The 13771-nt window shown below is 34.7% G+C and overlaps 1 protein-coding gene across 6 annotated transcripts; it reads right to left on the reverse strand.

Moving 5' to 3' along the window:
* Positions 1–449: 449 nt before the first annotated feature.
* Positions 450–13488, reverse strand: LOC126703669 (uncharacterized). Of its 6 annotated transcripts, none has more exons than XM_050402720.1 (7): positions 13470–13488; positions 12178–12720; positions 8880–9969; positions 8477–8752; positions 4572–8361; positions 3110–3141; positions 450–952 (listed from the first exon to the last, which is right to left on the reverse strand). In XM_050402720.1, exons 2-5 carry the CDS (start codon positions 12687–12689, stop codon positions 4771–4773), a joined length of 5469 nt encoding a protein of 1822 aa, XP_050258677.1. In that variant the 5' UTR covers positions 12690–12720; positions 13470–13488; the 3' UTR covers positions 450–952; positions 3110–3141; positions 4572–4770. The 6 variants fall into 6 exon arrangements, with proteins under 6 accessions (XP_050258677.1, XP_050258674.1, XP_050258676.1 ...); XM_050402717.1 differs by having other exon boundaries at positions 3073–3141; XM_050402719.1 differs by having other exon boundaries at positions 450–1027; positions 3073–3141.
* Positions 13489–13771: the final 283 nt, after the last annotated feature.

The raw sequence follows: 13771 nt of genomic DNA on the forward strand, positions 1-13771 counted from the left end.
TGTTTTGTTTTGTTTTTGTTTTTATTTATTTATTTTTTTTAAGACTAAAAGCGGTGAAAATAAAAAATATATACCAAAGTGAGAATCGCGTGAAAATATAAAGACGAAAATGTGATTTTCGCCTAAAAATTTTAGTTATACCAAAAGAAATTACGAAAATATAATAATAATAATAATAATAATAGTTTGAAGAATGTGGCCATATCAAAAAAATAATAATGTCAATCAAAAACACCAAAAATGATAAAAATATATATTGGTAAAAAAAAGAGAAATAGAAACTGGAATTTGTAGCGTATGTGGCTGGTTTGGTGTTACGAACTTCATTGTAGATCTTGCTTCTCTTTTTTAATAAATTCTAATTCATTATAAAAAATTTCTTTTAGAAACTATTTAATTTTTAAGGCGAATAAATTATTTATAATAAAATTTGGAAAATAAATTATACATTAAACAACATCTTAAAATAATTATATATTTCCATGCATAATGAGAGATTGAGACTAGTTTTCATAAACATGAACCCGCTCTTGCTCATTGCTCACACATCATAAAATTCCAAATTTGTCATAAACACATTCAACACAGCCATATTCATTACCACTTTATTCTCCACACAAACACCCAAAAAAAAAAAAAAAAAAATGAGGAAGAAGAAGAAGAAGAAGAAAAAAAAAAAAAAAAGAACCCTTCCATCACCACTTCCAAATACACAAGTACACGACTACCACTGCCCAAAATATTCCAAAGCCACTTTAATTACACGATGATCTGAAACTGCCTAGCAAAACAATTTCACAAAAGTAACTATTTCAGACCCTCCACCAGCAGCACTTGAATCGGCACCTTCACTGGAGGTTGCATTTGAAACAGCGAGTGGACCTTTTTGCCTTGAACCGCTAGCAGTTGATCTTAACACCATAACTTCAAGTAGCACTTGAACTCCCATAATCTGGAAATACCAGCCAAAAATAAGGGTGTAATGCATGAGCATTGCAAGGGAAATTTGGAGTTTCAAAGGCTGCAACTACAATATGGAAATCACAATACAACTATCAAACACCTTAAACTATAAACTCAATTTATACAGGGAAGAAATGAAGTGCTTTTAACTTCAAACATATTGTATATTCCCTCACGTTGGCATTGACATAAAAAGCAGTTGTATGGCAATTTCATCAAACTTTAAAGCACTAAAACTGTTTCAACGTGAAGCACCCAGTTGTCATTTTTTCACTATAAACAAAATTCTAGAGGACCTCTTTTTTCAATCTAGAAACTGAGCTTAAAGTCCAATAAATCAATTAGTGCTTAAATAAATCAAAATATATATAAGAATGTGCTCTTGGTCTGAATCTAGTTGCTATCTGAATTCAAAAAAAATTAGTACTACTACGTGACTAAAAACTCTGTTTTAGCAGTATTGACGCTGAACATTTAAGTGTAACAATAATTATTTTTTGCCAACAAGTAGCATAATGTAAATAAACAGAATAAAAATGCATTTCTAAGATGATATATCAAGAAAAATAATTCCATGCTATTTATTTAAAGCACTTTTATGATAATAATATGTTAGGTAACCGATCAATATATGTAAGCTTTCATCTTTCCGATGAGGAAGTCCTGATTGGTAGATAATGTTAGGAGTTAGGACTACTAACAATTTACCACACTTGTCTCTAAAAACATATCTACGTAGACTGTGAAGTTCTAATAAAAATAAATAAAAAATAAAAAATAAAAACAACAACAACAACAACCAAATTAAGTATTTAACACTAAAAACATAGCTAGGCAGACTTTGACAAAGAAATTAAAAGAAAACATAACAGAAATAAAAATTAAAAAAAAATAAATAAAACATGAAAAAGAAAAAATAGCAACCCTTTTGGAGCAAAATACATAAGTGCAGAACTTAATGTCATCATTATTCAGTTACAAATTTTAAAAAATAAAAATAAAAGAAAATAAGGAAAATCTTCATAAACCATATGTAGATAATAAATCCAGAAACTTCCTCACTTGTGACAAAACCTCTATTGGAATACAAAACAGAATTTTGGTTGAAACTGTATATGGTCTAAGACCGTGCTTCTTAGTCTAAGAGTTTAACCTCTATATATATATATATATATATATATAAAATATATACTCTTATTCCAAGACTCGTATTCCCAAGGGGTAGGGAGTGATACTCTTTGTTGGTGCCTCAAAGGAAATGGTAAGTTTGACTCCCGCTCTTTCTACCATGAGATCCAGGATGCTTAGAATTCTTTGTTCCCTTGGAAGGGTGTTTGGAAAACTAGGTTCCTAAACGAGCAGCTTTCTTTTTGTGGAGAGATGCTCATGGTTGGATTCTTGATTTGGATAATCTCATGCTTAGGGGTCACTCTTTGGCAAATCAGTGTTATATGTGCCATTGTAATGGGGAATTTGTGGACCACTTACTTCTTCATTGTCCTGTTGTACATATCCATCAAAAAAATAAAAATTTTGTCCTGTTGTATGCTCTTTATGGGTTTCTATGCTTCAGGTTTTTGGTATTCAATGGGTCATGTCAGGCTTTGTGGCAGAGTTATTATTTTGCTGGCATCATACTTCAGATATTTGGAATTTGATTCCAAGTTGTTTGATACTTTGATGTGGATTGTATGGTTGGAACGAAACCGCTGCTCCTTCAAGGATAATAAGAAAAAGTTGGAAGAGTTAAAGTTCTATGCCAATGTAGTCTTTTTGATTGGTCTCAGTGCTGGGGTTTTATGGATTGTTCCTCTCTTTCTGAGTTTATGTTTTCTCTTAGAATAACCTCTTGATTTCTTTTTCTTTGTTGTTTGTTTATGTTATCCTGCATTCATCATCATGAACAACTTGTATTTTTCCTTTCTCTTTTCATTAATAAGATTACTTTAATTATCTATCAAAACATATATAAAATGAAGCAAAACCCTAATGCAAAAGAATATTCCCAAAGCAGTTGCGGAAATATACAATAAAATAATCATGAGCATGATAGATGAAATACTAAAAAATCCATGTAAATAATTCATATTGGAGACATTGAGAAATTACTTGCAGAGAATAGCAAAGACAGTAAGTGCAAGCTGACTTTTTCATTTGGATGCGCTTCAAATTGCGTATCTGAACAATTTTCAGTGAGATTGAAAGGAAAAATTAGATAAACTTCCTCCATTCCAGCTCTGAGAAGAAAAGAAGAAATAAATAAATAAAATTTATGAACTTTCATATTATTCAACCAAAAAAAAAAAAATGCAGAACGAAAAAAAAAAATATATACTGGAGAGCCATATTGATGGCTCAAAGAAAAGGAGAGAGGGTGACGTAAAGAAGAAGATTTATCAGGCCAGGAACAACACCATGGCCTGAAGATGTAGAATAAGATGTTGTAGATGGAGGAAATAAGAGCAGACAAGAACCCAAAAAATAAAAAATAAAAAATAAAACAACAACAAAGGTGCAACCATTTTGTAAAGAGTGTTAGGAGGTCATTAGCTTCATCAAATTGCGATTTTCCCGTAAGATATTAACCGTTGTAGATTTTTTTGGCTGAAGGGATGATGCAGTGCTAAATGCCTCTCTTTGTTTGAAATGGAGTCATTAGGACAACGCAATTTGAAGTTAAAAGACATTTTTCAGTTATTTAGATGTTTGCAGTTAATGAGCCATGTTTTCTACATGTTTCCAGTAACAATTCCTTGAAAACAGTCAAAAACACCATTTTGGTGTTTCCTAAAAACTGCTTCCTTGGTATTTTTTTGAATTTTTTTTTAAAATAACAATAAATATTAAACAATTTAGTTAATTGTCATATTTCAAAACAATTTTGAAAAATAACATCTCGAGTATCTAAAACTCGAGTTCCAGATGGAACTCGAGTTTTTAAGTCTCGATTTGGAGAAAAAAAATCGCGCTGAAAATCGAGTTTTAGAGACTCGATTTCCATAAATTGCAAAAAACGCCGCTATATGGCTTTAAAACGTCACTATAGGGATTAAAAACGCTACTATAGGGCACCCTAAACTACTTACAAAAATTTTTTGCAGGAAAACGCCGCTATAGGGATTTAAAACGTCACTGTAAAGCTTAAAAACGCCACTATAGGTGAAATTTTTTGCATAAAACTCGAGTCTTAAAGACTCGAGATCTATGTGGCATTTTCCCACTCAGAACGCGAGTGTTTGAAGGTCGAGTTTTTTAAGTGGATCTCGATTTTTTGAAACTCGAGATGCTATTTTCCAAAATTGTTTCAAACGTTGTCTAACTTACAAAATAGAAAGGCTGAAGGAGGTTATTTTGCTCAAAACCTCTATTTTTTTTGAATTACAGTTTTCTAGAAACTGTTTGCTGAAAACATCTAGGTAAACACTTTATTGGTACTTTTTTTTTAAAATAAAACATGGTTTTTTGAGAACTGTTCCAACCAGGACCTTTAAAATAATGAATACAGCTGAATCTAGAAGCATTTCTCTAGTGTTAAATTTTAAAAGAAAATAAAATGATTCAATATGAGATGGAAGTTTCAAAAGCAAGTTAAAATATAAAGCACAAACCTGTCACAGAAATATTGTGATTGCTGGGTTGTACACCTCTGTTTGACATCACTAGTGCAATCAACTACACCAGAAGTTAATAATTCTTATTCCTATTGGATCCTTTTAGATGTGGCCTCTTCCTTTTCCTGATCTCCAAGTGATCAAAACAACCAATGGTGCCAAACAGGATAAATCCATTTTAATGCTTGTATACGTATCATAAATCGTTGTCACAAATAGGGGTGAAATGAGCTTGAAGACGCAAGCGTAATGTATCTTGCAAATCTAAATCTTCCCACCAATCATTCTCTGCTTTAATCTTTTTTAAGGTATGACATGTATTGGAGTCGATGCCAAGGTTCTTCAATCTAGGGCAATCATATAAGCTAATGCCTTCTAGTGGGGACCACACACCTTTCATTATGTTAACCAATCTGGGTAGATAGTGAAGTTTTAACCGTTTCAAGCTAGGGAGTTTATCACTACCAGAATCAACAACTGGATCCTGAAATATGATCTCCTCAATGGCTGGACAATCTTCAACTATCAAGTCCTCTAACTTAGAAAAAAACTGGAGCATGGAGCTTGCAAAAACAAATTGAACATTGGGGCATGCATGCAGTGTCAAAATTCTTAGCTTAGCAAAGCTTCCCTGTGGTATCATTCCTTCCGAAATTTTTCTGAAGTTTGACAGATAATTAATACTTAGGTGTTCCAGATTTGGAAATACAGCTTCAGAAAGTTCCTTGCTACCAATAACTGTTTGAATCTTGGGACATTCTCTCAGTACACAAAATCTCAGTCCATTGAAATTACTGACTCCAAACTCTGATAGGCTGCAAACATTGATGTGATGATCTAGATAGAAAGCAGTAGCACGAGTTAATACTTCCACAACTGCATCTGGTATCATCTCACCATTTATAAATCTCAAGCATCGACCCCATTGGACATGATCAAACTCCAGATTGTCCACACCCTGAGCTACAAAGCGTTTCACATCATGGCCGACTACAAATTTGAATTTGGTTAATCCTCGAATCCATGGTATGCCTGTTTGAAGAAAGAGTTCAAGAAACTCTACTTTTGGAAAATAGCAAGAAAAGGCAATCAACTTTGTCAAGTTCCCCACCTCATTTATGACAGATTTCACATCTTTATCCCACCTTCTATCTCCTGGGTACACATCAAGACTCAGTGTTTCCAATTCATGGAGACTAGATATTATTCCCTGTGAAACCAATTCACGAGGAAGCTTAACATATTCACTCCAGTTGACAGATCCATAAAACGATACTTTTAAGTGCCTCAAAGAAGCCAGCTCAGAAATCTCATCAGGTAATTTGTCAATCTCAGTTCCTTGGAGATCAAGCACCTCAAGTTGTCTTAGAGAGCCAACATCAGATGGAAGCAGAACGAGACATTCACAATCACGTAGAATAAGTACCTCAAGCTTTATAAGCTTAAAAAGTGACTTTGGCAGGGATTTGATCCTGGTCTTGGATAGGTTCAAAACTTTAAGAAAAGGCATTAAATCAAAGAACGGTGAAGGTATCATTCTTAGATGATGATTTCTTTGGAGGAACAATGCCAAAAGCTTTGGGCAATTTGGTCTCTCAGGTAGTCTGGATAACTCATTGTCCTTCAAAAATATCATCTTGGCTTCTTCCCATTCCTCATTTAAAGGTGGCTTAGTTAGACCTGCAGCAGCCCTTGATAAGAACTGATGACTTTCAAGAATCAACTGTCTATTGCCTTCAAAACTTTCAAGTGATCTGTGCAATGAACTATTTTCTGTGTCTGATAGCTGTGTCATTCTTGAATAATTTCTAAGCAGAAACTGACAACCTTCTGCCTCTAATGACAAGATCCCTGATGCTAAATCCCTAATGAGATCATGCATTTTGATAGAGAGACTACCTTCTGAGCTCTGCAAAAGAGAGGCACCTACAAGAATATTAACTATATCATGCGCCCTCTTATATGCATCTGTCCAATTTCCACTAATCAAACCTTCATGGATCCAGTACTCTACCAAATCCAATATGCTGACCTCCCAATCTTCTGGAAATAAGGAACAATAAAGGAAGCAACTCTTCAACTCGAGACCCTCCAATCTGTCATAACTGAATTTCAATTTTTGGATTAGAGATTCAAAACCATACATCCCATGTGCACTGCACCGTGAAAATTCCCTCACTGCATGGATCCAGGCTAAAGCATCAATCTCCTTAGTCAGTGCCCTTCCAGTAACAATGATTAGCAATGGCAGACCATGACACATTTGAACTAAAGCTAGAGCATGCGGCTCGATATTTGGAGAATCAACAATCCCACCCACTTGTTCCCTAAACAACTCCCAAGCTTCTTCCTCTAAAAGTCCCTCAACTTGAATCTCCACATCAGTAGCCATAATGTGACACACGCCCAGGGATCTTGTTGCAATTATCATCCTACAACCATTTTCTAAAGTGAGATCAGGAATACCGATTGCATGTAGATCAATCTGCTCCCAAACATCATCCAAAAGCAACAAAAACCGTCGGCACTTTAGAGATTGAAATAGCTCCTCTGCAATTTCAGAATCCGTTTTGGAGTCTGCTGCCAACAATGACAATTGTCGTAAAACTTCATTTTGAATCTTTCTCATGCTCCAATTTCTAGAGACTGACACCCAAATATTCACATCAAACAAGTATTTTGTTTTGGGGTGATTGATCAAAGCTTTCAGTACACTGGTCTTTCCAATCCCACCACTTCCATGAACACCAATTCTTTTGGATGTAGTATTACACAAGTGTGACAAAATCATCCCCACTGTGTGCTCAATAGACCTCTTGGCACCTCTTCTCAGTTCTAGCAACTGCTGACTGTCAGGTTGACAAGGAAGCTCAATTTCCACTACATCGATAGGTTGACTTCCCTTGCTCTTACCAGAAGGAGGTATTGTCGTCGGTTCTTCTGCGGCATTTTTACGTGTACCTGATGTTGAGACTGATTGTGGAGTAGAGGGCTCAACTGGTTCGCCAACATGCACAGACAATTTAGATTGTTCTACTGCAGCTTTTTTACTTGTACCTGATGTTGAGACAGACTGTGGAGTAGGAGGATCGACTGGTTCTCCAACATGCATATACAATTTAGATTTTCCCTGACCTTCAGTTTGAGAAGGTACAGTCTCAATTTCTGCTTCAAGAATGGACAGCATCCTTCCTTTTTCATTAGATGTCTCTACAACTTCTTTTCCACGAGCAGACAAAAACTTTTCCTTCTCAAAAGAAGTTGGCTCAATTTCAGGTTCATGAGTGCGCAAATTCTCATGAACTTGAGATTCAACCAACTTTGAGCATCCAGAAAGATCGAGTTCTCTGAGAGACTTCAAACTATAAACAACACTAGGAAGACACACAAGATTTTTGCAATCTCTCAAATTCAACAAAGTAAGACCAGTCAAATGTTTAATTGATGAAGGTAGCTTTTTTATTGCTGTCCCATTTAAAGAAAGCTCCCGAAGCTGTTGCATGCTTTCTGAGAATTCAGAAATCTTCTTGACTTTTGAACAACTAGAAAGAATAAGAATTTCAAGAGATTCCATTTCAATCTTTTTTGGAAGACTTCTAAGGCATTTGCAATCTTTCAGATTCAAAAAACTAAGCCTTTTGAGTGCTCCAATGGATGGGTGAACCTCAACTAGATTTGAACAACCTTCAAGATCTATTTTCACAAGATTTGGAACCCCTGTGAAGTTGGGGGTCCTATTAAGATCTTGGGAATGACTGAGCTTGATGAATTTTAACTTGTCCAAATACTGTTCAAGAAATTAAAAAAGAAAAGAGAGAGAGATTGTAGAATGATTAGATTCCTTTAATCATAGAATTACTTTTAGTAAAATTAACTAATACAAAGGTGAGTAACAACATTACCTTTACTCCCCCCCAAAGTTGTTTAATTTTTCCATGACACATGTTAAGTTCAACAAGCTTGTCTGCTTTGAAATTTTGTGGCAAAGATTTTAAAGGATACCCATTCCATTCAATAAATCTTAGAGCATTAGGAAAATGTGTGAGCCCATAAGGAAGTTGCACATTCTGAATTTTGAGCAATCTAAGATTACACATCTTTGAAAAGGCCTTTGGATTCCAGTGTGCCTCTTTTTGCGTAGGCAAATCCAAGACCATGCCTTGAACAGCTTCTGTTCCCTGATAATCAAAAACAAGGGATTGGTGAATTGCATAACAAAAGAGTACAATAGTTTTCAAAAGTATATTTTCTTCAGTAATAGAATAGGGTCATGCTTAAGTTCAAGGTTTCTACTTAACCTCTTACCGTATTTTCTGTCAGCACCTTGTCAATGTCTTCATGCAGCCACAGTCTACTACGTTTTCCAGGCTCTATAGCACACTCTCGGCGAACCATTTGCCAAGCCATTTCTTGTAGTAGATCATGCATCCACAATCGATTGTCTGATAAAACTCTTAAAAGAGATTTATGAATGAGAATATTTAATAAAAAATCCGTGTAGTAGCCAAGACAGTCTAGTATTTCTACCACACGATCTTTGTCCCCCCCATTAAAAAAGCATGCGATATGTAGGAATATTTCCCTCTCTATTTCCTCCAGCCCATCAAAACTTATTTGAAGCACGTCAAGAACTTGTCTTAGAGAATGTTCTTTAACGATTTTTAATTCATTTTCCCATTCAGTGATGCTTCTATTGAGCAGAAAAGAACCCAAAACATCAATAGCTAAAGGAAGGCCAGCAGCATAATTGACAAAATGATTAGACACCTCCATATAAGCTTCAGGAGGTTGTTTATTTTTAAAACATTTCAAACTGAAAAGATGAAGCGCTTCTTCATTATTCATTTCCTTAGGCTTATATATTTCATCAACTCCATGTATACTCAGCAAATATTCATCTCTTGTTGTAATGATAATTGTACTGCCTGGGCCAAACCAATCACCCTTCCCAGCCAATATTTCTAACTGCTCTAATTGATCCACATCATCAAGAACGAGAAGTATCCTTTTCGTATGCAGCCTATTCCTGATCTGATTGACTCCTTCCTGAACACTGAAGATTCTTATATCTCTAACCATCAAGATGTCAGAAAGAAGTTTTTCTTGCAAACAAATTAAACCCCTTCTTTTAGTAACTACTCTAACATTAGAAAGAAAGCTACCTCCTTCAAATTGATTAGACAACCTCTCATAAACAACTTTTGCAATGGTTGTCTTGCCGATACCACCCATCCCACATATCCCTATCATACGAACTTCATTCAACCCTATCCTTAAGTATGTATTTATTTTCTCCACATGAGAATCTATCCCTACTAGGTCCTTAACTGAGAATGGGGGACTAACTCTTTTCAATATCACTCCAACAATGTCTTGGATAACTTTTGACTCATGCCTGCAAGGAGAATGAACAACAGTCATTTGATGAGTCTGAACCAGCCATAAATAATTATGCCAGGATTTTAGTTTTTTTTATTAGTAATAAAGATTACATGAAATGAAGAAAGAAATATACAAGAGGAATTAAAGGATTATACATGCAGTAGCCCCAGAGGATCCTTTCAAATAGATTATATTAATTCAGTCAAGCCAAAAGTTGGGAAAGAGAGCGGGGGGAAAATACATGTATTTGTTGCTTTATTTTGGTTGGAATACATAACAAAGGGAAGAAGAGAGCCAGCCGTTGCATTTTTCGTAAGGATATGTGTGTGTATATATATTTTTAGAATATGGATTGCTTACACTCCCTTAACTATAACTATAGTGTAACAATGTCCCACCAAAAAACTTCACAAACTAAGCAATATACCTTAACTATTGGTAATAAGAACTTTACTCCCACTTGTTAAGATTTCAGTCAAATTTAATGAAAAAGTTTATTTTCTCAAAAAACGTGTATGACAGAAATTTGAATTTTCTGTTCAATTTGAGAGAAACCCTCACAGCAGAGAGCAAAGTGCTTATTACAAATAGTTAGGGGGGAAATTGATCAGTTTTGAAGTTTATGGGGACACTGTAACTGCATTGTAGTTAAGGGGAAAAATGCAATTTCCCCAAAGAATATAGGGGAAGACTAGTGTACACATGATGTGAACAAAAAACTCTCCTAAGGAATTACAATAACGAAGAAGAAGAATAAAAAAAAAAAAAAAAAAAAAAAAAAAAAAGAAGAAGAAGAAGAAGAAGAAGGAATTGGTATAATTTGCAGAAGAAATCGAAGAAGTGGTGCGAAGCGCACAAGAACACTCGATCAACAATTTTAAAGACAGTGATTTCTACTAGATAATAGACAATTCCTTATCTATAAACATATAATTATTTTAGTATAGTGTCTAAACCATATTAAGTTTTAGTTCTTAAAGTGTCAGATCAGCAATGCTGGGCCAGAGATGGTAGCATCTCTTCTGTTTGGTTGGCTAACTGGTTGGGAAAACATCCCTCCGAAGTTTGGAATTTGGTGCCAGAATGTCAGATGTGGTTAGTGTGAAAGGAACTAAACATTTGCACTTTTGAGGATGTTGCTAAATCTACTGACCAGTTGAAGTTCTTGTTTATCAGGACTTTGTTTGATTGGTCTCAGGCTTGAAGGTTTATGCATTGTACTTTGATTTTTTATTCTCAGACTTTATTTAGTCTCTATAACTTATTTGCTTGTATTTGATTTTAGGTACTTTGTGTTCATCATCATGAACAAAGAGTACTTTTTTCTGTTAATAAATTTTTATTTTTATTTTTTATAGGTAGTTAATAAAATCTTTATTACTTATCAGAAAATATTCTAAATCATTTTCAAAGACCCCATTAATTTTTTGTTATTTCTTATATAACTATCAGTTTAGTTTTTCTTATAGTCCTCATATTCAAAATTTCTCAATTCTTCCTCTCTAGATGTGAATTCTTTTGTGGATTTCCTAATTTTAATTGTCTCTCTAAAATTGCTTCCACCCAGTCCAAGCCAATCTTTGAAGAAACTCCAATATGCTACACACTCTTCAGAGGAAAAGCTACACCTTCTAACTTACTGAACTATTCAGAAAAAGACTTCAGCACAGAATTTTTCTGGTCAGCTAAAGCCAGTTTACCACACCATCGCCTCTACTGGAATTTTTTTTATCTACAAATATCTAGAATTGCTGGAATACAAAAAGTCAAATTTAGCTGCAATGAGTTTTCTAAAGGTTTTTTTTTTTTTTTTTTTTTTTGATAAGTCAAAGAGGTCTTAGTTTCTAAAGGTGTTGTCATACAAAGAAGTGAAAAGACCAAGTCCGAATGTGTCCTAGGACTTTCTTACTGGCACTGATATAAAAAGAATTACACATTCCTACATAAGGTGTTTGAAATATGAAAGCAAGCACCTAGTGTGAGTAGTCATTAAAATTCAATGATATAATAAAAACTGTTCTTGAAACAATCAGTTTCCATTAATCTCTTCAAGGATCTCTATACAGACCTAGAGCCAGGCATCTCCAAAGTCCATATACCTGTAGCATCTATGTAGAAATGGAAATGAAAGCACGGCCTCCAGAGAGCCTCGACATACACTAGTTTTTTGGCCAATATACCAGAATGGAAGGAATTGAAAAAGAAGAAGAAAAAACCTTACATATCTTGTAATGCCCATCCGGGAATATTGGCCACTTCTGCTAAAGCAGCCCTCCATCTTTGCACCTCCTCCATATTTTCCTCCTCCATATTTTCTTCCTCCATATTTTCCTCCAAAAATTTTACTAGATGCTCGAAAGCTTCCCCAAAACTCCCCGTCTGGTTCCGTACCTCAGATGGATCAACATCAAAGAAAACCGGAAGAATTGTTTGCCCCTTCTCTTTCTGGCATTGCACAATCTTTGCAAGTTCAAACAAACACCAAAGGGAATCAGCATAGTGCTTTGAAAGAATGACGACTGAAATCCTTGATTCTTCAATTGCTTCCCATTTGGTTTTTCCTCTCTCAAGTTCATGATCACTGCAGGTGATTATTCCTTTCCGATCCAAAGCAGCATATAGATGATCAACAAAATCTTTGCGGGTGCCCTCGCCAGTAAAATTAAGGAAGACATCATATATCCATTGGCGGGGAAATGACAAAGAGGCGCCTTCCTTGGTCATAAGAGCCATCAAGAATTACTAGCGAACTTGATTTGCCAATCTTGAAACATCAAAGCAAATACACATCAAAAATACATTTAGGTTTCATTTCGATTTGAGAATTAAAATTCAAGGGATTTGAAGAAAAATTGCTAGTATATATTCGTTGAGATAAATTTAACCGCATATGACGATTTGAAGCATGGAGATTTTTTCTATTAGAAAAAAAAAGATATTATGGATTTGAAATAGCTTCTTAGATGGTTAGACCTAATCATTTAAAATCCATTTAAATTTTTTTAAAATGATATTATAAATTTCAAACACACTTAGGTTTATTTGGATTTGAAATTTTAAAATTAAGGGCTTTGAAGAACCATTGCTAGCATAAATTGGTTGATATAAATTTAACAGCACATGATGATTTCAAGCATAGAGATTTTTCTTTAAAATGAAAAGATATTATGGATTTGAAACAACTTCTTAGCCCTAGTAATTTCAAATCCATTATGACTAAAGCTCAAACCCATCCATATATTAAACCAATAGAAAAGGAAAAAAAATGCTATTCTATGTAGGTTTCAATTAACTTAACTGGTTGAGTCTCTTGTTGTCGAATTTGGAGTTCAAACTTCAAACTCTAACTAAGCCAATTGGTGTTTGAGTCTAATGATAAGAACAATCATTATGGCGTGAACTCCATAGGTTTAAATTCTACCATATAATAATCCGTTCACATCATTTAAATTTAAACTAAAACTTAAAATCCAAATCCTTATCCTTAAAAGGAAAATTATTCAATATACTCACATAAATGTTGCGTCCAGGGGCAGAGCCACATAGTGGCTTAGGGGGGCCCCAGCCCCTGCAAAAAAAAAAAAACATTCCATTAGAGTAGGTAAAAAAAAAAATTGGGCCCTCCCAATATTAGACAGCCAGTCCCCCCATGCCCAATTCTCAACTATTCTCCCAAGCCCAGCTCAAATATTCTCCCAAGCCCAGCTTTAATTTTAGGCCTTATCACCTTATGTACTCCAAATAAAACAAGCTGGCCCGCTCAAGTCTAAACATTAAAAACAAAACTTCACTTTCTCTTCATCTCAAAAAATCCA

This window comes from Quercus robur, chromosome 10 (assembly GCF_932294415.1).
Source record: "Quercus robur chromosome 10, dhQueRobu3.1, whole genome shotgun sequence".
NCBI classification, from domain to species: domain Eukaryota; kingdom Viridiplantae; phylum Streptophyta; class Magnoliopsida; order Fagales; family Fagaceae; genus Quercus; species Quercus robur.

Bases quoted from the DNA above. Each gene is read 5' to 3' on its own strand.
- LOC126703669 (XM_050402720.1), bottom strand. From the start codon at position 12,689: ATGGCTCTTATGACCAAGGAAGGCGCCTCTTTGTCATTTCCCCGCCAA. The intron at 9,970-12,177 runs GTAAGGTTTTTT...TTCTCCTTGCAG, and splicing joins GGATGGGCATTACAAGATAT to GCATGAGTCAAAAGTTATCC. The intron at 8,753-8,879 runs GTAAGAGGTTAA...TTTGATTATCAG, and splicing joins AGGTGCTGACAGAAAATACG to GGAACAGAAGCTGTTCAAGG.